The sequence below is a fragment of the Myxocyprinus asiaticus genome, chromosome 19, assembly GCF_019703515.2.
Source record: "Myxocyprinus asiaticus isolate MX2 ecotype Aquarium Trade chromosome 19, UBuf_Myxa_2, whole genome shotgun sequence".
NCBI classification, from domain to species: domain Eukaryota; kingdom Metazoa; phylum Chordata; class Actinopteri; order Cypriniformes; family Catostomidae; genus Myxocyprinus; species Myxocyprinus asiaticus.
This window is the reverse complement of record NC_059362.1, coordinates 5,846,646-5,874,135: the sequence shown is the minus strand read 5'-3', so window position 1 is coordinate 5,874,135 and position 27,490 is coordinate 5,846,646. Positions and strand designations below refer to the sequence as shown.

The window sequence follows — 27,490 nt, the reverse complement described above, 5'->3', positions numbered from 1 at the left end:
AAGATGAATTCATCCACACCCACTGATCTAGAGTCAGCCTTTCACTTCTCACAAGTTATTAAGGTTTGAGTTTGAAGTGGGGCATCTGACCCTAGACCAGCTGTTACGAGCATTTTCCTGGAGCGACAATCGGAATTCTGAATCAATTCACACATGCCCATCACCTGTGGCCAGCATCATGCTCGCCTAAGTGAAATGAACAATGCATATCCATTTAAAACATGATTTAAAAACAACAATGCATTTGCTCTACACAATGAAAATGTATTATCTTTTAAAATAACCTAATACAATTTTTCAAGGAACTCGTGGCCTCCCTGCAATAAAAGCATAGCAGCCCACACTTTGGAAACACATTAAAATCAGGTTCACTTTCAGTCACCTTTGCAGTCCAGCGTTTCTCATCAGAGCCTTTATATTTAATATTTAGTACCTTTCAAAAGACGCAGCAGATGACCTTTAACTGGACAGAGGGTTGTGACCTCTTTCTCAAGTGTTCCATGCAATATTGTGAGAAGTGCAACATGCATTTTAATTCTAAGAAGCCGGCCTGCTATGTTAGGCCAAAGAGCTATTTCTTTACGCGTAATGTATACAGACGTGACATGTAAAGACGAATTTCATGTAGAGATGAGAACGTGTGTGCACGCGAGGTCACGATGCGTATATACTTGGAATTTGACTGTCAAAATAAGTCACATTCACAAGCATGGAAATGTAACAGACTGACTGTGATTCAACTGGCTAGTCTAAAATGTAATGCTTTAAAGGTGTTTTTATTTAATTACACAACATATAGTGTATTTAAGTAATAGTGCATTTATTCATATAAAATATTATTGAACGTATATTCAAATAAGTTGTGGAGAGTCTGGGGCATGTTGTCATACTCTGTAAATTGCACTATATAACAAGTATGACCACTAGCCTTGTTATCCCCTGTATGCTCTGTGTGTGTGTGTGTGTGTTTTCTGGGCCAATTTGGGCAATGAACTAATAAATATAAGAAAAAATAAAACACAAATATATAAGAATATATGCATAACACTTTCTTGTTTATTAATTGGATGGCAAGATTAAATTATATGTAATATTGTCTGTTTAATAGGGGTGTAACTGTTCTCGGTAAAAAAAAAACAACCATACACTTCGGCACCCACAATTCGGTTAGCAATGGCACCGTGGTTCACCTCAAGTTTAATGACGCATCTTGAGCACAAGGTTTAGCAAAGAACACAAAGCGTCAAATGGACACGCACAGTTAAATCCTCCGCTATTACACCTTGAATGGATCTGTAAATGGATATGCTTCGCCTATGTTTCACATCACAGTTCTGCACGCATTGTGTGTGGTTGAAAATGGCAAGCGCCAAACAGAGAAAACGATATGCTGATAGAGAAGCCCCCTGCGTTATTCAAATTTCCTGTCTCGGACCATTTTCTTTAAAAAAAAATAAAAAAAAATAAAATAAAAATTACTAAATGGGCACTGTTTGCAGACACCGTTCGACGCGAGTGTCGTATACTGGTAATACATCGATATATGATTTATCCTTTACGCCGTTTTTAAGCAGGCATTCAGTGCTAATTCGGACATGAAACAATAACAAAAGCCCTTTTGGTGTTTATTGCCAATGTTATTTTGCTCTACTCCATTGTTAAGGATGTGGGATTTCCACGTATGATTAAAACATTCGAGCCCCATTACTTGTATCCATTTTATTAGCAAAGTTCCTTCTATAGTGATGTACAGCTTCCGAATGTTGAAAATGAGTTTGAAATGCACTTAATGTTGATGCATGTAGCATAATAGTGCAGGTATTAAGTTAAAATGTTGATTGAGTAATTGGAGAAAAGGTATTTTTTAGTTAAGGTCTCTAACTAAAATTAACAATGATTTTAATAAAGTAATACTGTAGTAACCATGACCGTAATAACCATGACTGCTGTCACCATGGTTTTCTTACCAGAAATCATGGTTTTGATACAATTAACCATGGTTTAACAACAGTAATACTATAGTTTCCGTATGTATAACCATAACAGTAACAATGTTGATTTTGTGGTTACTATGATTTTACTGCAAATAGCATGATTTAACTATGGTTACTGTAGTAAAACCATGATTTTTATTAAGGGCAAACCTGTTGAAGTGTTTACCAGATTCTTTCTTTGGATTTGGTAGTAATATTTTTTTTGTAAACATTGCAAATACCGAACCGTACCGAAACCGTGATGCAAAACGAACCGTGAGAAATTTGAACCGTTAAACCCCTACTGTTTAATATATCATAAGAATGAAAGAGATGCAATACAAATATAATTACACAGATAATAACAAACTTTAAATATGATCAAAGATAAATAAGGTAAATATAAGGATTATCAATTATTTAAATTCTACCTGTTTGTTTTTTTTTTTGTTTTTCTTTGCACCAAGGAGTAAGCTAATATATTCTTGTACACTCAAAAAAACAAACAAACCAAAAAAAAACATTTGTAACATTTCAAATTTCAATTTCATAAAATTTTATCTAATTGAATTGCTTAATTGTCAAATTATAATAAAAACCTAAATATTTTTAATAAGTTTTAAGTTAATTTAGTAAAAGATCTCAAAGATAAAATCTGATGGAATTTTATATATACAGTGGTGGCCAAAAATATTGGCACCCTTGGTAAATATGAGCAAAGAAGGCTGTGGAAAAAAAAAAAAAAAAAACATTTCTGTATTGTTTATCCTTTTGATCTTTCATTCAAAAAAATCACAAAAATCTAACCTTTAACCGAAGTAAAACAATTGAAATGGGAAATATCTCATTTCATGCATGAATTGTGACGACCGTAGTCAGGATTTTTTCCCCAATTGTTTTTAATCCAATTTAGGCATACAAAAATAAAGTTTAACATAATTTTTTTAATACACACATTTCAAAGAGTTTTTTATGTCCACTCAGGTGGACAGCATGCGTTTGGGTTGTGAAGAAATAAGAAACTGAAGAAATATGGACTTAGCAAACCAATGAACAAAATGATATATTATGCTGTTAAAACTAATGTATATGCATATTTTAACATCATCTTATACTGCTCAATGCAATGCAAACACATTGAACCTCGCTCCTGACTCCAGCTTGTCCCCTCTCTCTTTCTACACCTCGCTCCTGTCTCCTCGCTCCCACCCTTTTTCTACTCCTCGCTCCCACCCTCTTTCTACTCCTCGCTGCAGATGAAATATTTTCAGGAACAACAAAGTCGCAGTAATAGAATGAATTGTAGTTGACATATAGCCAGCGATGCATGATGTCCAATTTAGTGGACATATGATTAATTGTAATTTCCTCCCAAAATAAATGCAATACTTCAAAAATGTTACAATTGTATTACTCCTTAGTAGTTACTTGATGTTACCAAATTGTATTTACCTGTGAGGGTCTCCTCCTATAGAAGGATTGGCAAGATATTCCTGCGCTAGCCAGCGTTTTTGGCACTCTGTCGGCCATCTTGGATTTAAGGAAATTATGTTGCACTTACAATGGCTGGCCAGTGGGTGGCAATGTATGGGATGATGCAATAGCATCCACTGAAGTGGCTGATGTGCAACTAGACCATCAAAACCCATGCATATACAAGAAAACGGGTTTTGAATAGCTGTCCACTGTAGTGACCACTATGCGTGAATTAAATAAATATTTTTCTCAAACGCATTGGCCATAATTATTGGCACCCTTTTATTCAATACTTTTTGCAACCTCCCTTTGCCAAGATAACAGCTGAGTCTTCTCTTATAAAGCCTAATGAGGTTGGAGATCACATAACAAGGGATCGGAGACCATTCATCCATACAGAATCTCTACAGATCCTTCATATTCAGAGGTCTATGTTGGTGGACTCTCCTCTCCAGTTCACCCCACAAATTGTCTATGGGGTTCAGGTCAGGGGACTGGGATGGCCATGGCAGAACTTTGATTTTGTGGTCAGTGAACCATTTTTGTGTTGATTTTGATGTTTGTTTTGAATCATTGTCCAGCTGGAAGATCCAACCAGGGCCCATTGTAAGATTTTTGGCAGAGGCAGTCAGGTTTTGATTTTTTATCTGTTGGTATTTGATATAGTCTGTGATGCCATGTATCCAAACAAGATGTCCAGGACCTCTGGCAGAAAAACAGCCCCACAATATTCAAGATCCCACAACATATTTAATCATGGGCATTGGGGACTACTTCATCTCTGTGTACGCCAAACCCATCTCTGGTGTTCGCTGCCAAAAAGCTCTTTTTTTAGTTTTGTTTCATCTGATCATAGAACCCGGTCGCATTTGAAGTTCCAGTAGTGTTTGGCAAACTGAAGATGCTTGAGTTTGCTGTTTGATGAGAGCAGAGGCTTTTTTTCTTGAAACCCTCCCAAACAACTTGTGGTGATGTAGGTCACCCAACTAATTTCTGCAGTTCTCCAGTTGTGATCCTTGGAGATTCTTTGGCCACTTGAACCATCCTCCTCACCGTGCGTGGAGACAATATAGACACACGTCCTTTTCCAGGCCAATTCTTAACATCTCCAGTTGATTGGAACTTGTTAATTATTGCCCTGATGGTGGAAATGGGCATTTTCAATGCTTTGGCTTTGTGAAGCTCAACAACCTTTTGCCGCACATCAGAACTATATTCTTTAGTCTAACCCACTATGATTGATGAATAAGGGAATTTGGCATGTGCGTTACCTCATATTTATACCCGTGTGAAACAGGAAGTCATGGATGAACATGTTCCTAGTCACCCAGGTGCACTAAAAAATGTAAAATATGAATGGGAATATACCTCAGATATATTTTACTCATAAGAATTTCTGGAGAAAAATATTTATTTAATAATGAAATATTTCCCCTCTTTCAATTGTTTTACTTCAATTAAAGGTTAGATTTATTTTATTTGATTTTTTTTAATGAAAGATCAAAAGGATAAACAATGCAGTTTTTTTTTTCCACAGCCGCCTTTGCTTATATTTACCAAGGGTGCCAATATTTTTGGCCACCACTCTCTGTGTGTGTGTGTGCGCATATATATATATATATATATATATATATATATATATATATATATATATATATTAGAATGTGTGTGGGCTGTCATTTGGTTGTAAAAGGCCTTTTGCTTGCATTTGATATGTGTAGATTTACATGCATTTAGCAGACACTTATCCAAAGCAACTTGCATATGAGGAATACAATACAGTATAAGGGTCAGTTCATGTCAAATCAAATAAGGCTGTTGCTACACAAACTTAGATTTTGTTCATAGCTTGCTTAGTTGTTGGTGACCTAAAACTAAGGTCTGTAAATTACTTCTAGCAGATTGTAACATTTTGATATGTCGTTCCGGCCCCAGAAGTATTTCAAAGACAAGATAACATAGACTAACTTGTTCTGACCAATCCAAATGCTTCTACGGAGCCCCTTAGATGACAGGGCGGGAATTTTTTTCTGGAATTGTTTTGCGTTCCCTCGCAGTAATTTTTCGTGCCCTCACAATAGTTTTGTGTTCCCTCGCAATAAATTTACCATGGTTTCACTACAGTAACCATATTTTAACCATGATATTCATAGTGAAACCATAGTGATAATACAGGACACTGAAAACCAGCTGAAATAATGGATGTGACTATTTTGGGTCATGGTCATAGTGCCACCACCTGGCAGCAGGAAGTGTGGCTCTTACAACAGACTTTAAAATAGTCCTCTTATATTTACCTCAATTGCTTTAAAATTGTTAAGAAAAATGTCAAATGCCAAATGCACTGTTTTCCGAAAGCCACCGGGTGGAAATGGACTCATGGTGCTTGGGCCTGTCATCACTGCTTGCAGCTATATTTTAACCTTACCTAGTCCTAATGCAGACGACCCTGATGTGTGTGCAAAATTTCATGAAATTTTAAGCATGCTAAGTGCCTCAAAAACACCCAAATATAGGAAGGAATAAAAACAATGTGTTGCCATGGCAATAGTATTTAAGATATCAAATATTCCTTTACAATTTTACATCAGCAGTGTCTTGACATTATTCTAAAGAATTTTGAAGCAATTCATGTAAACACGAGGGCGATTTCAAAGTCTGTTTAAAGTGCCACACTTCCTGCTGCCAGTTGGTGGCGCTATGACCGTGACCCATAATAGCCACATCAATGTGATCAGCCGCCATTATCATATCACTTTTGCTTACAGTTAGAGCGTACGCTGGTGTTTTTGACTTCCGCTGCTCTCTGGCTTGATCCTTTTAAACTGGATCTTTTGGATTTGGATTTTATGCTTTGTTTTATTTCGTTTATGTTTACTCTGGAGCAACCTCTATCTGGATGTTTGGTTGCTAGTCGCGTGGAGTGCCTTGAATACCTGCCTGCTGCCTTTCATTCATGAAAACGCCGGTTTACCCTGTGAGTAACTAGGCACTTGCTTGTGGCCGGCTGTGCCTGCGGCAGCTTGGGGTGAACTGCTCTTGACTGGCTGCTATATCAATGCCATACATGCTTGCAGACGTGCTGGCAAACGTGGACAAAAGATCTGGTTGTTGAGGTGATGCTAAGGATGAAGTGCCTTTTGCCCTTTGCTCTTGTGTGTTGCAGTCTTATTATTGCACTCTGCCCCCCCGCACCTGGAATCACGCTGTGCTGCTACAGTCTCTGGATATTATATTTGTCACGACATGGCTTTTATCTACTCATCCTTGGATTTGCATAGACTGAATTCTTCATATCGTCTTCTTTTGGATATATGTAATCACTGTGCCTCCCTGAAAATCCTGCGCCGTCTTCGATATGTCCACCAAGGATCTCGGTGCAACTTCTGTAAAAGTGTACCAATCCCATCAATGGACAGCGACTACATTCCATTAATTTCATCTCGCTCTCTTGTTTTTTAAATTCTGGTGCTGAGAAACGGTCAATAAATCCATTACATTTCTGTTCAATGAAGCTTTCATCTCCCACTGCTGAAAATTCAGAGCCATGGACAGTAAGGATGGCCCTAGTGAATGCGAGATCACTATCAAATAAATCTTTTACTTTAAATGACTGATTTTATTTTAAGCATGGCTGAAATTGGGTGATTTTTCGTCTTGGTGAACTCTTGGTTCTCTCAGACAAGAGTGCCATAAGGCTGAGCGAAAGTGGAAAAAAGAAACTCCAGGTCTCATATCACTAATTGCATACTTAACCAGTTATCAAAGTTCATTGAAAGAGGCCACGACAAATTTCCACTCCAAACTTATCACTGAAAATGCAAACAGTCCTAGAGTACTGTTTAAGACAACTGACTTGGTGCTAAATACCCTATCAGTTCCTTGTCCTGTTCCTTCTCGGGAAACCTGCGAGAACTTTCTAAAATGTTTTGACAATAAAATCTTAGAGATCAAGGCTTCTATTAAGCCATCAAAATTTGATCCCACTGTGATATGTTTACCATATGTTAACTGTTTTCAACCAGTCACCTCTGCCCAGCTAGCTGATCTTGTTTCTAAGGCTAAATGTTCAAGCTGTGAGACACATGTTATTCCAGCTCGTCTTGTTAAGGTAGTGTTTGAAACCGTGAGCCCAGCTGTAACAGCTATTATTAACAGCTCTCTAGTTATTGGAGTTGCACCTGCCAGTTTTAAACATGCTGTTGTTCACACTCTGCTTAATAAACCTCATCTTGGGGAAGAGTGATGATGCCAAGCGAGGATTGGGCGTGTGAAAGGCGATCTCTGCACACTTTGCTAGTTTTAATACTTTTTATGACATAAACCGGTGAGATTCGATACACTCTGTTCCATAACTGTTCTAGGAGGACAATATGTCAAAGAATTCAAAATCCTCAGTCTCTGGAGACATTAAAAGACACTTATGTGCTCAAGCTGACACCCCTGAGCAGGCCGTTGGCCCGGAAGTCAATTTGGTCGGAGAGATGCGGGAAATGCGTCGAGAGATGTTGAACGTGTCGGCAATGCTGACCAAGGTCGTTGCTGACTTTGAGGATCTTGCTGTGATACGTCGATTGATCACTGCCATGGAGGCGAAATTCACTGATATGGTTACAAGAGTGGGGGATGTCGAGAAACGGATCGATTATCTGGAGTCATCGGAGAGGGAATTATCTGCTAATCCGCTGGCAACCAAGGTGGATTTGTAGCATGTCAGGGAGAAGTTGGAGGACATGGAAAACTGTAGCCGGCGGAATAACATCCGTATCGTCTGAATTCCTGAGGGCAATGAAGGACAGGATATGGTGAAATTCCTAGATGGGCTCTTTCCGAGTCTGCTCGACATAGCAGGCCATAAGCTGGAAATCGGGCAAACTCACAGGGTTCCAGTTCGGCAATCCGTGGAAAGAGACAGGCCCCGATCAATTCTGGCCAGATATCTGAGATCATCCGATAAAGATCTTGTTACGCGAGGCGAGGAGTAAAGGAAGGCTTTCTTGGAAGAACCACAGCATTTTCTTGTTCCCAGACTTTGCGAACTCTACGAGAGTAACGTGATTGATTCAGGGAATGCAAGAAATGCTTACATCAACGGAAGGTCACTTTTGCACTGATATTTCCGGCCAAATTGAGAATAGATGCTAAAGATGGCCATAAAACATTCACATGCCCACAGCAAGCGATGTCCTTCATAAAGTCAGTGGAGAAAGTCACCTTGTGGTACTCACGTTGCAGCCGAGTGGATGGCATACTGAACATTTGCTTGACCAGTTGAAGATTCTGCATCCTCTTTTTGTGCTGGTTCTGCCTAGCGGCTGGAGTTTATTTTGTAGAATAATACACCTTCAAGACAGTTGTATGGATGAAGCTACATGCTATTTGTGTTTATTCTGCTTATTGGCTGGAGTTTGTTTTATAGGTTATCTTTTGCTGTGTAATTCTGTCTCACAAAATTTGTATAGAATCACCGGACTTGAGCAATCCGACGGCAAAGTTATCCCGGGGGTTCTCGTAGGCGTGCATGGACTGCGTGGATGGACGCCAGTTGCCGCTGTTGTGCGCAGGGTTAATGCGCACGTTTTTCTTTTTTCTGTTTGTTTGGGTCTGGGGAATGTTCGGACTTTGACTGTTGCACTAATGTTGTTGGAATGTGGTCTTTTATAATCCTGTTTTTGACACAGTCTATTTTTTCTTACATGTCAAAATGTTAATATGAGTGGAGTGTCTCTCTCCACGTGGAATGTGAATGGGTTGGAGCACCCCATAAAAAGAAGTAAGGTTATTTCTCTTAAGCGTAAGAAATATGATATAGTGTTTCTTCAAGAAACGCACCTTTCCCCGCAGGAAGCTGAAAAACTTTGAAAGATATAGGGTGGGCAATTTTTTTTTTAATAGTGCTGGCTCGAGTAAGAGCAGGGGAGTCATTACACTGATAAGGAAACATTTACAATTCAAATGTCTGAAACAGAGTAAAGATAAATTATTACAAGTCATTATTGTTTTAGCTGAAATTCAGGGACAAAGTCTTATTTTGGTGAATATTATGCACCTAACGTTGACGATCAGGGGTTTTTTATAGATCTTGAAGGGATGTTGCTGCCACCCCTCATGATATAAAATTGGGAGGAGACTTTAATCATTTGATGGACTCAGTCCTTGATCATAGTGAAGCAAATGTGTGCTAACCCCCTAGAGCAACAGTGATGCTTCACAGGATGTGTAAAAATCTTGATTTTACAGACATTTGGAGACTTTTGAACCCATCTGTTAGGGACTATAAAAATTTTTTTCTTTAGTCCTTAAGATTTACACTAGAATATATTTTTATTTATTTATTTATTTTTTATATCTAAGTCCCTCATTTCATCTGTTGTTGATTGCTCAGTTGGAAACATTTTAGTCTCAGATCACGCCCTGGTATGTTTAGAGGTGTTGCTACATACGGAGAAAAAGAAATCATATAGTTGGTGCTTTAATGTATCCCTTTAGCAAAATCCTGAATTCCAACAAATGCTAAAGGCTGAAATCAATGTCTATGGAGACCAACTGGTCCTCAATATCCTCTGTGGGTGTGGCTTGTTAACCCACTTAAGGCTGTTTTTAGGGGCCAGATCATATGTATATAAGTATGCCTCATTCACCAAAAAATCCAAAACACAAGAACTCGTGGAATTGGAAGGGGATATTAAAAGTGCCGAGGCAGAGCTGAAGTGCAGAATGTCGTCTAATAGCCTCAGAGAATTGACCCGATTGAAATACAGATATAGTACTATTTTGTCGCAGAAGGTGGAGTTTTGGCTGTTCAGGGCAAGATGGTCATACTTTGAGTAGGGGGACAAAGCAGGGAAGCTTTGGCTTGATACAGTTGTGCTCAAAAGTTTGCATACCCTTGGAGAATTGGTAATATATGTACCATTTTTAAAGAAAACATGAGTGAGCAGGCAAAACACATTTCTTTTTTTCAACTGTAGGTTATAACAGAATGGCACAATCATAAAACAAAACATGGCAACAAAGAAAAAAATGAAATGACCGCTGTTCAAAAGTCTGCATACCCTTAGTTCTTAATACTGTGTATTGCCCCCTTTAGCATTCATGACAGCGTGCAGTCTTTTGTAATAGTTGTCTATGAGGCCCCAAATTCTTGCAGGTGGTATAGCTGCCCATTCGTCTTGGCAAAATGCCTCCAGGTCATGCAAAGTCTTTGGTTGTCTTGCATGAACTGCTCATTTGAGATCTCCCCAGAGTGGCTCGATGATATTAAGGTCAGGAGACTGTGATGGCCACTCCAGAACCTTCACCTTTTTCTGCTGTAACCACTGGAGGGTCAACTTGGCCTTGTGCTTGGGGTCATTGTTGTGCTGGAAAGTCCAAGAGCGTCCCATGCACAGATTTCATGCAGAAGAATGCAAATTGTCTGCCAGTATTTTCTGATAACATGCTGCATTCATCTTGCCATCAATTTTCACAAGATTCCCTGTGCCTTTAGAGCTCACACACCCCCAAAACATCAGTGAGCCACCACCATGCTTCACAGTGGGGATGGTATTCTTTTCACTATAGGCCTTGATGACCCCTCTCCAAACATAGCGCTTATGGTTGTGACCATAAAGCTCTATTTTGGTCTCGTCACTCCAAATTACAGTGTGCCAGAAGCTGTGAGGCATGTCAAGGTGTTGTTTTTTTGTGGCATTGGTGCAGTAAAGGCTTCTTTCTGGCAACTCGACATGCAGCTCATTTTTGTTCAAGTATCGTCGTATTGTGCTTCTTGAAACAACCACACCGTCTCTTTCCAGAGCAGCCTGCATTTTTCCTGAGGTTACCTATGGGTTTTTCTTTGTATCCCGAACAATTCTTCTGGCAGTTGTGGCTGAAATCTTTCTTGGTCTACCTGACCTTGGCTTGGAATCAATAGATCCCCGAATTTTCCACTTCTTAATAAGTGATTGAACAGTAATGACCGGCATTTTCAAGGCTTGGATATCTTTTTATATCCTTTTCCATCTTTATAAAGTTCCATAACCTTGTTACACAGGTCTTTTGACAGTTCTTTTCTGCTCCCCATGGCTCAGTATCTAGCCTGCTTAGTGCATCCACGTGAAAGCTAACAAACTCATTGACTATTTATACACAGACACTAATTGCAATTTAAAAAGCCACAGGTGTGGGAAATTAACCTTTTAATTGCCATTTTAAACCTGTGAGTGTCACCTTGTGTGTCTGTAACAAGGCCAAACACTCAAGGGTATGTAAACTTTTGATCAGGGCCATTTGGGTGATTTTTGTTATCATTATGATTTAAAAAGGAGCCAAACAGCTATGTGATAATAAATGGCTTCATATCACTATCCTTTTTTTTTGCATGATCAGTCACATTTTCATAATCAATGCCAAAATGTCACAGTTTCTGCCATGGTATGCAAACTTTTGAGCACAACTGTATATAAAACAGAGAGAGTTTACCTTTCTACCATTTCCTCAGTGAAATCTGCTGGAGGTGAAATATTTACCACGACCATTGATTTTAATAATGCTTTTAAAGATTCTATCTTGATCTCTATAGTTCCATATCTTCGTCTACTGATGAAGATATTAGAAACTTTGTGGAACCATTGGAACTTCCTAAATTGACGACTGAGCAAAAACATTCTCTTGATTCTGAGATAACCTTGGAGGAGCTTGGCAAGGTAATTAAGGCCTTGCCTACAGGCAAGGCTCCTGGGCCAGACGGCTTTGCCACTGAATTTTTTAGATCTTATGCTACAGAGCTGGCTCCATTTTTGCTAGAAGTTTATACGGAATCATTAAAGGTGCAGTATGTAACAATTTTCATGTAATATTCGCCTTGTTTTGCCAATGTGTGAATGGCTTGTAATGCAACTTTAAAAAATTAGCCCTTCACGGACTTCCTAGGTTGCCTATTAAAGCCTGTAGACGGATTTTCATGTGAAGGTAGCAGGTCAGTTTTGCTGGGAAAATCCAAAGGATGTGACACTTACAGGTGCATCTCAATAAATTAGAATGTCGTGGAAAAGTTCATTTATTTCAGTAATTCAACTCAAATTGTGAAACTCGTGTATTAAATAAATTCAATGCACACAGACTGAAGTAGTTTAAGTCTTTGGTTCTTTTAATTGTGATGATTTTGGCTCACATTTAACAAAAACCCATCAATTCACTATCTCAAAAAATTAGAATACATCATAAGACCAATAAGAAAAACATTTTTAGTGAATTGTTGGCCTTCTGGAAAGTATGTTCATTTACTGTATATGTACTCAATACTTGGTAGGGGCTCCTTTTGCTTTAATTACTGCCTCAATTTGGCGTGGCATGGAGGTGATCAGTTTGTGGCACTGCTGAGGTGGTATGGAAGCCCAGGTTTCTTTGACAGTGGCCTTCAGCTCATCTGCATTTTTTGGTCTCTTGTTTCTCATTTTCCTCTTGACAATACCCCATAGATTCTCTATGGGGTTCAGGTCTGGTGAGTTTGCTGGCCAGTCAAGCACACCAACACCATGGTCATTTAACCAACTTTTGGTGCTTTTGGCAGTGTGGGCAGGTGCCAAATCCTGCTGGAAAATGAAATCAGCATCTTTAAAAAGCTGGTCAGCAGAAGGAAGCATGAAGTGCTCCAAAATTTCTTGGTAAACGGGTGCAGTGACTTTGGTTTTCAAAAAACACAATGGACCAACACCAGCAGATGACATTGCACCCCAAATCATCACAGACTGTGGAAACTTAACACTGGACTTCAAGCAACTTGGGCTATGAGCTTCTCCACCCTTCCTCCAGACTCTAGGACCTTGGTTTCCAAATGAAATACAAAACTTGCTCTCATCTGAAAAGAGGACTTTGGAACACTGGGCAACAGTCCAGTTCTTCTTCTCCTTAGCCCAGGTAAGACGCCTCTGACGTTGTCTGTGGTTCAGGAGTGGCTTAACAAGAGGAATACTGTAGCCAAATTCCTTGACATGTCTGTGTGTGGTGGCTCTTGATGCCTTGACCCCAGCCTCAGTCCATTCCTTGTGAAGTTCACCCAAATTCTTGAATCGATTTTGCTGGACAATCATAAGGCTGCGGTTCTCTCGGTTGGTTGTGCATCTTTTTCTTCAACACCTTTTCCTTCCACTCAACTTTCTGTTAACATGCTTGGATACAGCACTCTGTGAACAGCCAGCTTCTTTGGCAATGAATGTTTGTGGCTTACCCTCCTTGTGAAGGGTGTCAATGATTGTCTTCTGGACAACTGTCAGATCAGCAGTCTTCCCCATGATTGTGTAGCCTAGTGAACCAAACTGAGAGACCATTTTGAAGGCTCAGGAAACCTTTGCAGGTGTTTTGAGTTGATTAGCTGATTGGCATGTCAAAATATTCTAATTTTTTGAGATAGTGAATTGGTGGGTTTTTGTTAAATGTGAGCCAAAATCATCACAATTAAAAGAACCAAAGACTTAAACTACTTCAGTCTGTGTGCACCGAATTTATTTAATACACGAGTTTCACAATTTGAGTTGAATTACTGAAATAAATGAACTTTTCCACGACATTCTAATTTATTGAGATGCACCTGTATGCGCGCTCCCGAGAGCTTTGCCTCAGTGCTTCTGTTCCACTATTCAACAGCGACAACAAACTGCAACACTAGGTAACATTATCTTAGAGATGGAATCCAGCAAACGTCTGGCTCCCAGCACAACACCGAGTTGTACACAAACTCTGAGAAAGCCAAAAAAAAACATTTGTCTACTGAATCCTGTCTGGCTGAGCGGGAACGTGATCGTGGTGGAGCGAAAACTAGAGTGAACATCGGCAGGGCATTTGATTCCTGGAGGGACCTTCGTTCGTTTTTGGGGATCAAAACTGACCTTGAATTGGCGTTGTTCTTATTGGACATGTAAGCTTACATAACGGCAAAGCATGTGAAATATAGTGCCATAAGGATTGATCTGTGTAATTTTAGCTATCTTGATCTTGTCTGCTAACGCTGACGAATTGCAAGCTACCTTGCTTCATAACTTTCGAATAATTTCAACGATCTTCTCTTTATACTAAAAGTCAGGTATACAGGATAAATTTAAGCAAATACGCTGGTTTCTTGATCATAGTACAACATATGTTACAAAACATACAAAACATACAATAGTGCAATATAGCAGTGCAGCAGTAAACTGTCGCTAGTATGTAGCTGTATGTGTGTATCAGTATGTTATGTTAGCTGATAAGTAGTTTTAGTTTAGTCTTAAAGTTTGTAGTAAAACAATCATAACTGTGCAATTTTAATTATGCTACCTCATCTGTCAGCATGATGCCAGTGAATCACGTTCAGTCTCTGTACGTCACATCATTGTTTTGGCCGATGCTCGCTCGCTCGTGTCCCTATAGAGTGTGTGCACGAGCGTGAGCATGAGCAACGGGTAGCTGGCTGCAGTTCACTTAACTGCCACAGGTTTCATTAATAACAAGGGTTTCTGAATCTTACATACTGCACCTTTAAAGAATGGAATGCTTCCACCAACCATGACACAAGCCTGGATCAGTCTGATTCTTAAAAAGGACAAAGATCCAAACGAGTGTAAGAGTTACCGTCCAATTTCCCTGATCCAACTAGACGTTAAAAATATTGTCAAAAATGTTGGCTAATCGATTAAGTAAAGATCAGGTGGGGTTTATTCCGGCCGCAGCTCTTCTGATAACATTAGGCGTTTCATCAATACGTGCTCAGTGGCGAATTATCAGACTCCGGTCACTGCCATCTCACTTGATGCCGAAAAGGCATTTGATATTGTAGAATGGGATTATCTTTTTAAGATTTTGGAAATATACTGGTGCGGGAATACTTTTATTGGATGGATTAAGTTACTTTATAGACACCCAGTAGCAGCAGTTCAAACGAATGGATTAATTTCAGATTATTTTACTCTGGATAGGGGCACCCGGCAAGGTTGCCCTCTTTCCCCATTATTGTTCTGTCCTGAAAAAAGTTTACATACACTTTGGTAGCATTGCCTTTAAATTGTTTAACTTGGATCAAAAGTTTTGGGTGGCCTTCCACAAGCTTATATGAGTCAGGTTTGTAGGCCTCCTTGCTTGCACACGATGGTGGCTGCGTGGTCCCATGGTATTTATACTTGTGTTCTATTGTTTGTACAGATAAACATGGTACCTTCAGGCATTTGGAAATTGCTCCCAAGGGTGAACAAGATTTGTGGAGGTCCACAATATTTTTTTCTGAGGTCTTGGCTGATTTCTTTTGATTTTCCCATGATGTCAAGCAAAGAGGCACTGAGTTTGAAGGTTGGCCTTAAAATAATCCACAGGTACACTTCTAATTGACTCCAATTAGCCTATCAGAAGCTAAATCGTGTCAGGCAAGTGGAAATGAGACAAGCTTCAGGTCTCTTATGACATTTTAAAGGAGTGTTTAACTAACAATCAGAGAGCAGTAAAGGAAGCAAAAGCTGCATTTTTCTCTGCATTAGTCTCTTATAATGCAAATCGACCGAAAGTATTGTTCAAAACAATTGATTCTGTTTTAAACCCAACTAAAAATGCTTTTCTGGACGCCACCCAAGAGACCTGTGAAACATTTTTAAACTACTCACAAAATTGAGCAAATTAAATGTGCGATTGTACCTGCAAAATTTGATCAACCATTAATTCCTTCCCCATCCAGCTCCCTGACTCACTTCCAACCAAATCAAATCAAATCACTTTGTCACGCAGCCATATACACAAGTGCAATGGTGTGTGAAATTCTTGGGTGCAGTTCCGATCAACATAGCAGTCGTGACAGTGATGAGACATATACCAATTTACAATAACATCAAATTAACACAACACAATTTAAACATCTGTTATACACGTAATTACACTCAACTTAAAACATCAAATTAACACAACACAATTTAAGCATCTGTTATACACATAATTACACTCAACTTAAAACATCAAATTAACACAACACAATTTAAACATCTGTTATACACATAATTACACTCAACAATATACAAATAATAACATACACTGTACAGTATACAATATGCTGTTTTTTTTTTTTTGCTTTTTACTATATAGATACACATTATTCAATAAAAATTAAAAATTAAAATATATATATAAAAAAAATAAAAAAAAGTATATACAGGTGCATCTCAATAAATTAGAATGTCGTGGAAAAGTTCATTTATTTCAGTAATTCAACTCAAATTGTGAAACTCGTGTATTAAATAAATTCAATGCACACAGACTGAAGTAGTTTAAGTCTTTGGTTCTTTTAATTGTGATGATTTTGGCTCACATTTAACAAAAACCCACCAATTCACTATCTCAAAATATTAGAATATGGTGACATGCCAATCAGCTAATCAACTCAAAACACCTGCAAAGGTTTCCTGAGCCTTCAAAATGGTCTCTCAGTTTGGTTCACTAGGCTACACAATCATGGGGAAGACTGCTGATCTGACAGTTGTCCAGAAGACAATCATTGACACCCTTCACAAGGAGGGTAAGCCACAAACATTCATTGCCAAAGAAGCTGGCTGTTCACAGAGTGCTGTATCCAAGCATGTTAACAGGAAGTTGAGTGGAAGGAAAAAGTGTGGAAGAAAAAGATGCACAACCAACCAAGAGAACCGCAGCCATATGATTGTCAAGCAAAATCGATTCAAGAATTTGGGTGAACTTCACAAGGAATGGACTGAGGCTGGGGTCAAGGCATCAAGAGCCACCACACACAGACGTGTCAAGGAATTTGGCTACAGTTGTCGTGTTCCTCTTGTTAAGCCACTCCTGAACCACAGACAACGTCAGAGGCGTCTTACCTGGGCTAAGGAGAAGAAGAACTGGACTGTTGCCCAGTGGTCCAAAGTCCTCTTTTCAGATGAGAGCATGTTTTGTATTTCATTTGGAAACCAAGGTCCTAGAGTCTGGAGGAAGGGTGGAGAAGCTCATAGCCCAAGTTGCTTGAAGTCCAGTGTTAAGTTTCCACAGTCTGTGATGATTTGGGGTGCAATGTCATCTGCTGGTGTTGGTCCATTGTGTTTTTTGAAAACCAAAGTCACTGCACCCGTTTACCAAGAAATTTTGGAGCACTTCATGCTTCCTTCTGCTGACCAGCTTCTTAAAGATGCTGATTTCATTTTCCAGCAGGATTTGGCACCTGCCCACACTGCCAAAAGCACCAAAAGTTGGTTAAATGACCATGGTGTTGGTGTGCTTGACTGGCCAGCAAACTCAACAGACCTGAACCCCATAGAGAATCTATGGGGTATTGTCAAGAGGAAAATGAGAAACAAGAGACCAAAAAATGCACATGAGCTGAAGGCCATTGTCAAAGAAACCTGGGCTTCCATACCAGTTCAGCAGTGCCACAAACTGATCACCTCCATGCCACGCCGAATTGAGGCAGTAATTAAAGCAAAAGGAGCCCCTACCAAGTATTGAGTACATATACAGTAAATGAACATACTTTCCAGAAGGCCAACAATTCACTAAAAATGTTTTTTTTATTGGTCTTATGATGTATTCTGATTTTTTGAGATAGTGAATTGGTGGGTTTTTGTTAAATGTGAGCCAAAATCATCACAATTAAAAGAACCAAAGACTTAAACTACTTCAGTCTGTGTGCATTGAACTTATTTAATACACGAGTTTCACAATTTGAGTTGAATTACTGAAATAAATGAACTTTTCCACGACATTCTAATTTATTGAGATGCACCTGTATATATATACCAGTTTCATCAGCACAGTTAGGAGATGTAGTCTCTAAGATGAAGTATTCCAGTTACAAGCTGGATATTCTTTATCCACACCTTCTTAAAGAAGTTTTCACGACTATCAGTTCCAGTGTGACTGCTATAATTAACAGCTCATTAGCAAGTGGAGTTGTTCCAAGTAGTTTTAAACATGCAGTTCTATATTCTTTGTTAAAAAAAAAACTTTTTTGGATACGGCGATACACAACAATTACAGACCAATCTCCAAACTGCCTTTTTATTTCCAAGATTTTGGAGAGAGTTGTTTATTCGCAGCTCTACTCCTATCTAAATACATTTAACATTTTAGATACATTTCAGTCTGGTTTCAGACCCTTACACTGCACTGAATCTGCATTGTTGAAGGTCACTAATTATATTTTACTCCCCATGGATTGAGGTTCACCTATCGTCTTAGTTTTATTATATCTCAGTGCCGCATTCTAGAATGCATGGTTGGCATCCTGGGTATGGCCCTCCAGTGGTTTTAATTCTATCTAAAAGAAAAGACGTTCTCTGTAAATTTAGTTAATTTTTCTTTTATGTTGGTTCAATTACAGTTTGGTGTCCCTCAAGTGTCAATTTTAGGACCCTTGTTATTTTCCTTGTATATGCTTCCTCTGAGCTTTATTTTTCAGAAGTACAGCATATCTTATCACTGTTATGCTGACGATTCCCAGTTTTATTTCTCAGTGAGTGTAGACAAGAATTGTTCATCTGAGAATGCCCTAAATTGCTTAAAAGTTATTAAACATTGGCTGGCAAACAATTTCTTACAATTAAATGAAAGCAAAACCGAAGTTCTGATTTTAGGTTCCTCCATGTCCTCCTTACCTGGCGTTAGTTAGGTCCTCTGTTGTCCAGTGTACAAGATCATGTAAGGAGTCTTGGAGTGATTTTAGACTTCTTGCTACTTTTCAATAAGCAGATCAGTGCTGTTGTCAAGGGTAGCTTTTTCCACCTGAGAAAATAAAAATTATTTCCCATAAAGACTTGGAAATTGTGATCCTCTCACTTATTACATAAAGGTTAGACTATTGTAACTCATTGACATTGGTCTCCCTCAAACTGCGTTATCCCACCTACAGCTAGTTCAAAACGTGGCAGCAAGACTTTTAACAGGGTCAAGAAATAGGGATCACATTTCCCTGGTTTTAGCATCTCTACACTGGCTTCCTGTGAAATTCAGGGTCTATTTTAAAATTCTGCTTTTTGTCTTCAAGGCACTATCTGGTCTTGTGCCCCAATATACAGTGCATCCGGAAAGTATTCACAGCGCTTCACTTTTTCCACATTTTGTTATGTTACAGCCTTATTCCAAAATGGATTAAATTCATTATTTTCCTCAAAATTCTACAAACAATACCCCATAATGACAACGTGAAAGAAGTTTATTTGAAATCTTTGCAAATTTATTAAATAAAAAAAAAATTAAAATAAAATTAAAAAATTAAAAAAATCACATGTACACAAGTATTCACAGCCTTTGCTCAATACTTTTTTGAAGCACCTTTGGCACCAATTACAGCCTCAAGTCTTTTTGAGTATGATGCTACAAGCTTGGCACACCTATTTTTGGGCAGTTTCTCCCATTCTTCTTTGCAGGACCTCTCAAGCTCCATCAGGTTGGATGGGGAACGTCGGTGCACAGCCATTTTCAGATCTCTCCAGAGATGTTCAAATCGGGTTCATGTCTGGGCTCTGGCTGGGCCACTCAAGGACATTCACAGAGTTGTCCCGTAGCCACTCCTTTGTTATCTTGGCTGTGTGCTTAGGGTCGTTGTCCTGTTGGAAGATGAACCTTCGCCCCAGTCTGAGGTCCAGAGCGCTCTGGAGCAGGTTTTCATCAAGGATGTCTCTGTACATTGCTGCATTCATCTTTCCCTCGATCCTGACTAGTCTCCCAGTTCCTGCCGCTGAAAAACAGCCCCACAGCATGATGCTGCCACCACCATGCTTCACTGTAGGGATGGTATTGGCCAGGTGATGAGCGGTGCCTGGTTTCCTCCAGACATGACACTTGCCATTCAGGCCAAAGAGTTCAATCTTTGTTTCTCATGGTCTGAGAGTAATTCAGGTACCTTTTGGCAAACTCCAGGTGGGCTGTCATGTGCCTTTTACTGAGGAGTGGCTTCCGTCTGGCCACTCTACCATACAGGCCTGATTGGTGGAGTGCTGCAGAGATGGTTGTTCTTCTGGAAGGTTCTCCTCTCTCCACAGAGAAATGCTGGAGCTCTGTCAGAGTGACCATCGGGTTCTTGGTCACCTCCCTGACTAAGGCCCTTCTCCCCAGATCGTTCAGTTTGGCCATGCAGCCAGCTCTAGGAAGAGTCCTGGTGGTTCCAAACTTCTTCCATTTATAGATGATGGAGGCCACTGTGCTCATTGGGACCTTCAATGCTGCAGAAATTTTTCTGTACCCTTCCCCAGATCTGTGGCTCGATACAATCCTGTCTTGGAGGTCTACAGACAATTCCTTGGACTTCATGGCTTGGTTTGTGCTCTGACATGCACTGTTAACTGTGGGACCTTATATAGAAAGGTGTGTGCCTTTCCAAATCATGTCCAATCAACTGAATTTACCACAGGTGGACTCCAATCAAGTTGTAGAAACATCTCAAGGATGATCAGTGGAAACAGGATGCACCTGAGCTCAATTTTGAGTGTCATGGCAAAGGCTGTGATTACTTAAGTACATGTGATATTTTATTTTATTTTTTTTTAAATAAATTTGCAAAGATTTCAAACAAACTTCTTTCACGTTGTCATTATGGAGTATTGTTTGTAGAATTTTGAGGAAAATAATGAATTTAATCAATTTTGGAATAAGGCTGTAACATAACAAAATGTGGAAAAAGTGAAGCGCTGTGAATACTTTCCGGATGCACTGTATCAGTGACCTTCTACACCCTTACTCCCCCACCAGAGCGCTCAGGTCTTCTGACCAACTTCTACTGAAGGTTCCTCGTTGCCGCTATAGATCTAAGGGTGACCGTGGCCTTTTCTGTGATTGGTCCTAATCTATGGAATAGTCTCCCTTTCCATGTGAAATCAGCTTCATCATTAGCCATCTTTAAATCTTCTTTAAAAACATTTTTTTTTTTCTGTAGCTTTTGATTAGAGCATTGAATAGTTTGAAATGGATAAATACATGATGTTGTATTTTAAATGTTTTTATTTATTTTATGTTTTATATTTAACTTTAAATCGATCTGTTTTTATATCACTCTGTCATTTTGTTTGTTTGATCAGTAAAGCACTTTGGGTCAACTTCTGTTGTTTTTAAATGTGTTCTATAAATAAATATTGACTTGACAAAGTAGATGTCATAAGGGACTTGCCAAAACTATAGTTTGAGTAGTTAAAAAATGTTTTAATTACTTCAACCTAAGTGTATGTAAACTTCTGACTTCAACTGTATGATCTGTCGCTAAATTAAAACAGTTTTTTCCTCCAAGAGATCTGGAGACTGCAATCCATGCTCTTATTACATCACGTTTGGATTACTGTAATTCTCTGTACATAGGTCTGCCTCAAACTGCTATTTCTCGTTTTTAGATTGTTCAAAATGCGGCAGTTAGACTTCTTACCGGTACAAAAAAAGAGGGATCATATTTCTCCTGTTTTAGCAACTTAACATTGGTTAATTATAGTATTGATTTTAAAATTGCTGTCTATGTGTACAGGAAAGAGGAAAGTTGTTCGGCTTGATGAGAACTATATGCACTATGGGTCAAAAGTTTTGAAAGACATTATAATTTTTTTATTCTTCACATTTTAGAATAATAGTAAAGTCATCAAAACAATGGAATAACATAAATGGAACTATGGGAATTATGTTGTGACTAAACAAAATCCAAAATAAAGCAAAACTGTGTTATATTTTAGCATCTTCAAAGTAGTCACCCTTTGCCTAGAATTTGCAGACATGTACTCTTGACATTTTCTCAACCAACTTCTTGAGGTATCACCCTGGGATGCTTTTTAAACAGTATTGAAGGAGTTCCCATCTATGTTGGGCACTTATTGGCTGCTTTTCTTTATTATTTGGTCCAAGTCATCAATTTCAAAAACTTTTTTTTTTTTTATAGTGAAATAAATTAATATGGTGGCACAATTATATTTTTGTCTACAAAATGAATTTCAAACATTTAAGCATACGCCTTCAGATCAAAAGATTTTTAAGGTCATGAGAAACATTTCAGTCAAGTGTTTCAAAAGTTTTGACCAGTAGTGTATGTTCTGTTAAACAGGTTTATAGCATCTACTGGTATTTCTGTTTAATAAAAAGAGTGAAAGTAATTTCCTTTGAGAAATTTAATTATTTAACGTTACTACAGCTAGCTTGGCTTCCAGAGCCCTTCAATTGTCAAAAGACAAGGCGAACATGAATAAACCCATCTATTTTGATTATAAGGTCATTTTAATTTCAAATCCAGGGCGTGCTGAGTGACTCCAGTCAGGCTTCCTAAACAAACAATTGGCCCGGTTGCTAGGGTGGATAGTCACATTGGGTTAACCTCCTCGTGGTTGCTGTAATGTGGTTCTCGCTCTCGGTGGGGCGTGCGGTGAGTTGTGCATGGATGCCATGGAGAATAGCATGAGCCTCCACATGTGCTAGGTCTCCACGGTAACGCGCTCAACAAGCCACGTGATAAGATGCGCGGATTGACTTTCTCAGACGCGGAGGCAACTGAGATTCGTCCTCAACCACCTGGATTGAGGCGAGTCACTACGCCACCACGAGGACTTAGCGCTCCCAATTCTCATTGGGAATTGGGCATGCCAAATTTGGGAGACAAGGGGAGAAAATCCAAAAATAAAATAAAAAATAAGGTCATTTTAAGTTATTACTCCAACGACGTGCGTAAATACGGGTCTGGCGTTGCAGTCTCGTGGACGCACTCTCAGCAGCTCCACTGCTGAAAAAAATCCTATGGGAAACACTGGATGGATTTCTTGATGGCTCATGGAAAAAATCTGCATTTTCAAAGGCCTCATCTGTGTAGCATTTTTCGCAAGATATATCATTCCAAAGCAGTTTTAAAGAGAATATTGCCTTGGTTTGAAGGTTGAAGGTTGGTTTGCCTTCAAACCATGTTTTTTTTTCACACAACTAAACGTGTGTGTGTGTGTGTGTGTGTGTGTGTTTATTTTTAGGTTTCATCAGAAGCAGGGGACAGCATTGAGTCTGTAACAGAGGAAGCTTCTCTTATTCTGGATGAGATGGCTCACCGCCTGCAACTCAGCACCATCCGCTTCTTCGCCTTTACACTTAGCAAAGCCTTTAAGAGACTCTTCCGCAGTGTGTGTGTCAATGAGGAGGGTATCCAGAGAGTATGTCCCTCTCTTTACTGTTTCTAAAAATTTGTAAAAGTAGTTTCTATGTCTAAGAGATAAGCAAGATGTAGGATCCAAAGAATTCTTGTTCATCACACAAAGATATTATGATTTCAGAAGACTTGGAATTTATGTGCTACTTTTGTAATACTAGATAAGTTCTCTCTCCAGCTCCAGCAGGCTGTACATGAACACCCAGTGATTCTACTGCCCAGTCACCGTAGTTACATGGACTTCCTGATGATGTCATACTTGCTCTACATGTATGATCTTCCCCTGCCTGTTATTGCAGCTGGAATGGGTGAGTATGGATCATTTTACATATATACCTCAGAAATGTTGAATATACATAATAAAAGATTATCATGCTGTTTGATGCAATTGTTCATATTCTTCAAATATTCGATTACATATTGTGTTTTGTAGGGCTGCCCCCTAATAGTCGAGCAAATGTTAGTCGATGAGAAGAGTCTTAGTCGACCAAGTTTTGAGTGGTCGGTTGGTCGCAGAAAAAAAAACTCCGCAGGGTTAGGGTTAAGCCTACACAATAAAGCAAGACCCCTTGATTTCATACTTTGAACTTTAATTTTTTATTTATTTTAACAAAAAATTTGTTGTCCGGGAAAATACATCATGTGTGTGAATACATTTTTGTTCCCTCCTTCATGATATATATATATATATATATATATATATATATATATATATATATATATATATATATCGCAATATCTAATTACATCGGCAACCCCTGTGCTGAGTGATCGGTGAAAATTCTTGCTTTAGTGATTTTGCATTGAAAATGTAATTATTTAAAAAACCAAAAACTTAAATCAAATACATTTCTAAATTCAAATTGACAAATTCAGAAGACAGAAACAAACAAAGAAAGGGTGAGAACCTTTTACGTACGCATGTTCCACGAGACTGCATGCCTCTGAACAAACGGCATATCATGCACATAGATGGCTTTTCTGTCATCTGTTCTTAATAATATAATAGTGTGTTTCTTCAAGCACATGTCTGTGTGTCTATGGGCAAATTATTTGTAATATTAATTTGATAATGATAATAATAATAATAATAATAATAGCCTAATAATAATAATAATTTAGTACATGAATGGGAAAACTATCGTCAAATATCGTCTTGACATTGTCAAAGGCATCAGCTATTGGCGATCACTCTGACCATCGTCGATCCCCGAGATCATCGTCTGTAGGCACAAACCTAATGTGCATTTCTCTCTATAAATTAACAAAATGTTCAGACAGTCTCCTTGCTGTTTCTTCCGACACATTCAGAATCATTACCGCTTTTGTCGGTGTCGCTGCGGCTCACTTTTTGTGTGCTCTTGTAAAATGTATATTTTAAAGGCTCATTATTATGGTTTAGTATTTCTCTGTAATGTAGAACAGTGTTAGCAATATTGCTTATAACATCTCAGCCCTGGAACTCGAACCATTTTCTGATGCCCCCACAATATATATATTTAAGTAATTAAAGTAATATCATAAATGTGCAACAACAAGTCGACTAATGGCTTAAACTAACGACTACTAGTCGACTAGGAAGATCTTTGGTCGGGGCAGCCCTAGTGTCTTGTGTACTTTAACAGACAGATGAATGCTGTAAATCCACTTAACTGTTCATGTAGACATAATGATAGAGTCTGTATAATGAATTCTACTGTTGTCAAGTCGAGTTGTCATTTTTATTTGTATAGCGCCTTTCACAACACACATCGTTTCAAATCAGATTTACAGAAAATCATGCATTAACAGAAAATTAAACCATAATATAGTAGTCTATAAAGTCTTAGTCATCATTGTGTAGTTTGATTAAATACGATTGTGAAGTGTGTATAAAAATAAGTAATTAATAATTGTATTTAGAAACCCAGTGAGCAAGTTGAAGGCGACTATGGCAAGGAACACAAAACTCCGTAAGATGTTGGTTAATGGAGAAAAATAACCTTGGGAGAAACCAGGCTCACTGTGGGGGCCAGTTCCCCTCTGGCTAACATCATAAATATATAATGCCAATATGACTTTTTTTTTTTTTTCCTTCTCCCCTTTTCTCCGCAATTTGGAATGCCCAATTCCCAATGCGCTCCAAATCCTCGTGGTGGCGTAGTGTCTCGCCTCAATCCGGGTGGCGGAGGATGAATCTCAGTTGCCTCCGCGTCTGAGACCGTCAATCCGTGCATCTTATCACGTGGCTTGAGCGCGTTACCGCGGAGACGTAGTGTGTGGAGGCTTCACGCTATTCTCCGTGGCATCCACGCACAGCTTACCACGTGCCCCGCCGAGAGCGAGAATCACACATTATAGAGACCACGAGGAGGTTACCCCATGTGACTCTACCCTCCCTAGCAGCCAGGCCAATTTGGTTGCTTAGGAGACCTGGCTGGAGTCACTCAGCACTCCCTGGATTCAAACTCGCGAAACCAGGGGTGGTAGTCAGCGTCAATACTCGCTGAGCTACCCAGGCCCCCACCAATATTTCTTATTTATGTGCAGTGCAAGTCATGGTTTAAAATTATTCAACTAAGTGTTAAGGGCCAGTGTTTAAACAAAGATTTTGCAAGAACTGTAAGATTAATGACTACTGTCTTTGAAGTTCATCCTGGATTAACTGCAGAAGTTCATATAGATGCATTGTCCTGTTGTGTGCTTTGGTGTCAATTATGCTGCCGATGAAACATTGAAAATAAGTCTTTCCAAAAAAAATTGAATGGTAAAACAATTTAGAAAGTTGTGACACTGACTACGTTTACATCGACACTAGGTCTGGGTGATATGTGAAAAATATTTTATCGATAATTGCCTTAAATATTGTGATTTCCAATTATATCATCAACCCCCCTGCTGAGGGTTGTTGAATATTTTTGCTTTATTGATTTTGCTTTAAAAATGTAATTCATTTATTGAAACAGGAAAACCTAAAAAAAATATATATTTCTAATATTCAAATTGCACTTTAAACGAAACGAAAAAGTAATTAAAATAATGAAGTGGTCAAAAATCTTTTATAGCCCCCTCCCAAATCCAGACATTTACCATCTCCAACGGCCCCATTTGGCATCACCCAAATATTCGTCTACGAGAACAGGTGGGAAATTACAAATAGCCTAGAAATTAAGAACTAATAACAATTACAAATGTAAAGATAATAATAATAATAATAATAATAAATGTATACAAAAAATATAAAAATAAACCATTACTATAGAAAGTTCAACATATAACAGTTTTGTTGGGCCTCATGTATTCAGATAGAAGACAGAGGGCAGGCCTAACACAGTCGTAAAAACCTAACTCAAGCCCCCACATTCCAAGTCGTAAATCTTACTGATAAAAATTGCGCCAAAATCAAACAAAGGGAGTCCAAAAAAGACTACAAATCTCATGAAGCCTTGCTCACTAAAGGATCGAACTCTCAACTCCTATTGGATGAGGCACACAACAGAATGTCCCTCAAACATGACATCATCAGGAGTTGAAATACCTCTGAAATGCTTTCGAGATTTGCTTCCAGCGACTTTGTTTGCAGCGTGTGGACGCAGCTCTTCGCTGCTCTCCGGTGCAACCTCGTGGCACAAGGAAGTAACGTCCGACTTGAAACTGTAGCCATACAATCTCCATCTCGCTGGACGAGTTGAGATTACTCTGTGTTCAACCGAACACTTTAACGGATCCGAAGGAGACCGCCGAGCAATTCGCACCTTCATCCGTTTGCCTACAGAAGTGAAGAGATTAAAGATTTCTCTTCCATCTTCAATCAAGTCGACATTTCTGAGTTCTCTGCCAGTCCGCCGAGAATCAACAGCCATACCACCCGCCGACAGAGCGAGGAAACGGCCTCCCGTCATCACACGAGCCTCAAGGAACCGGGTCAGAGTTAAAGGATGGAGGAAAACACATTCTACCTGTGTCCTCC

The 27,490-nt window shown here is 39.0% G+C and overlaps 1 protein-coding gene across 3 annotated transcripts in view; it reads left to right on the top strand.

The window, feature by feature from the left end:
* The window catches only part of gnpat (glyceronephosphate O-acyltransferase), a 158,013-nt gene that overhangs the window by 30,687 nt on the left and 99,836 nt on the right, over positions 1 to 27,490 (top strand). For all 3 annotated transcript variants that reach the window (XR_007892053.1, XM_051644846.1, XM_051644847.1), the window contains exons 4-5: positions 23,369 to 23,545; positions 23,720 to 23,849. Coding sequence is in view for 2 of the 3 variants with exons in the window: in XM_051644846.1 (XP_051500806.1) it covers positions 23,369 to 23,545; positions 23,720 to 23,849 (307 nt within the window). In the remaining variant the exon portion in view is untranslated. The remainder of the gene's footprint in view (positions 1 to 23,368; positions 23,546 to 23,719; positions 23,850 to 27,490) is intronic.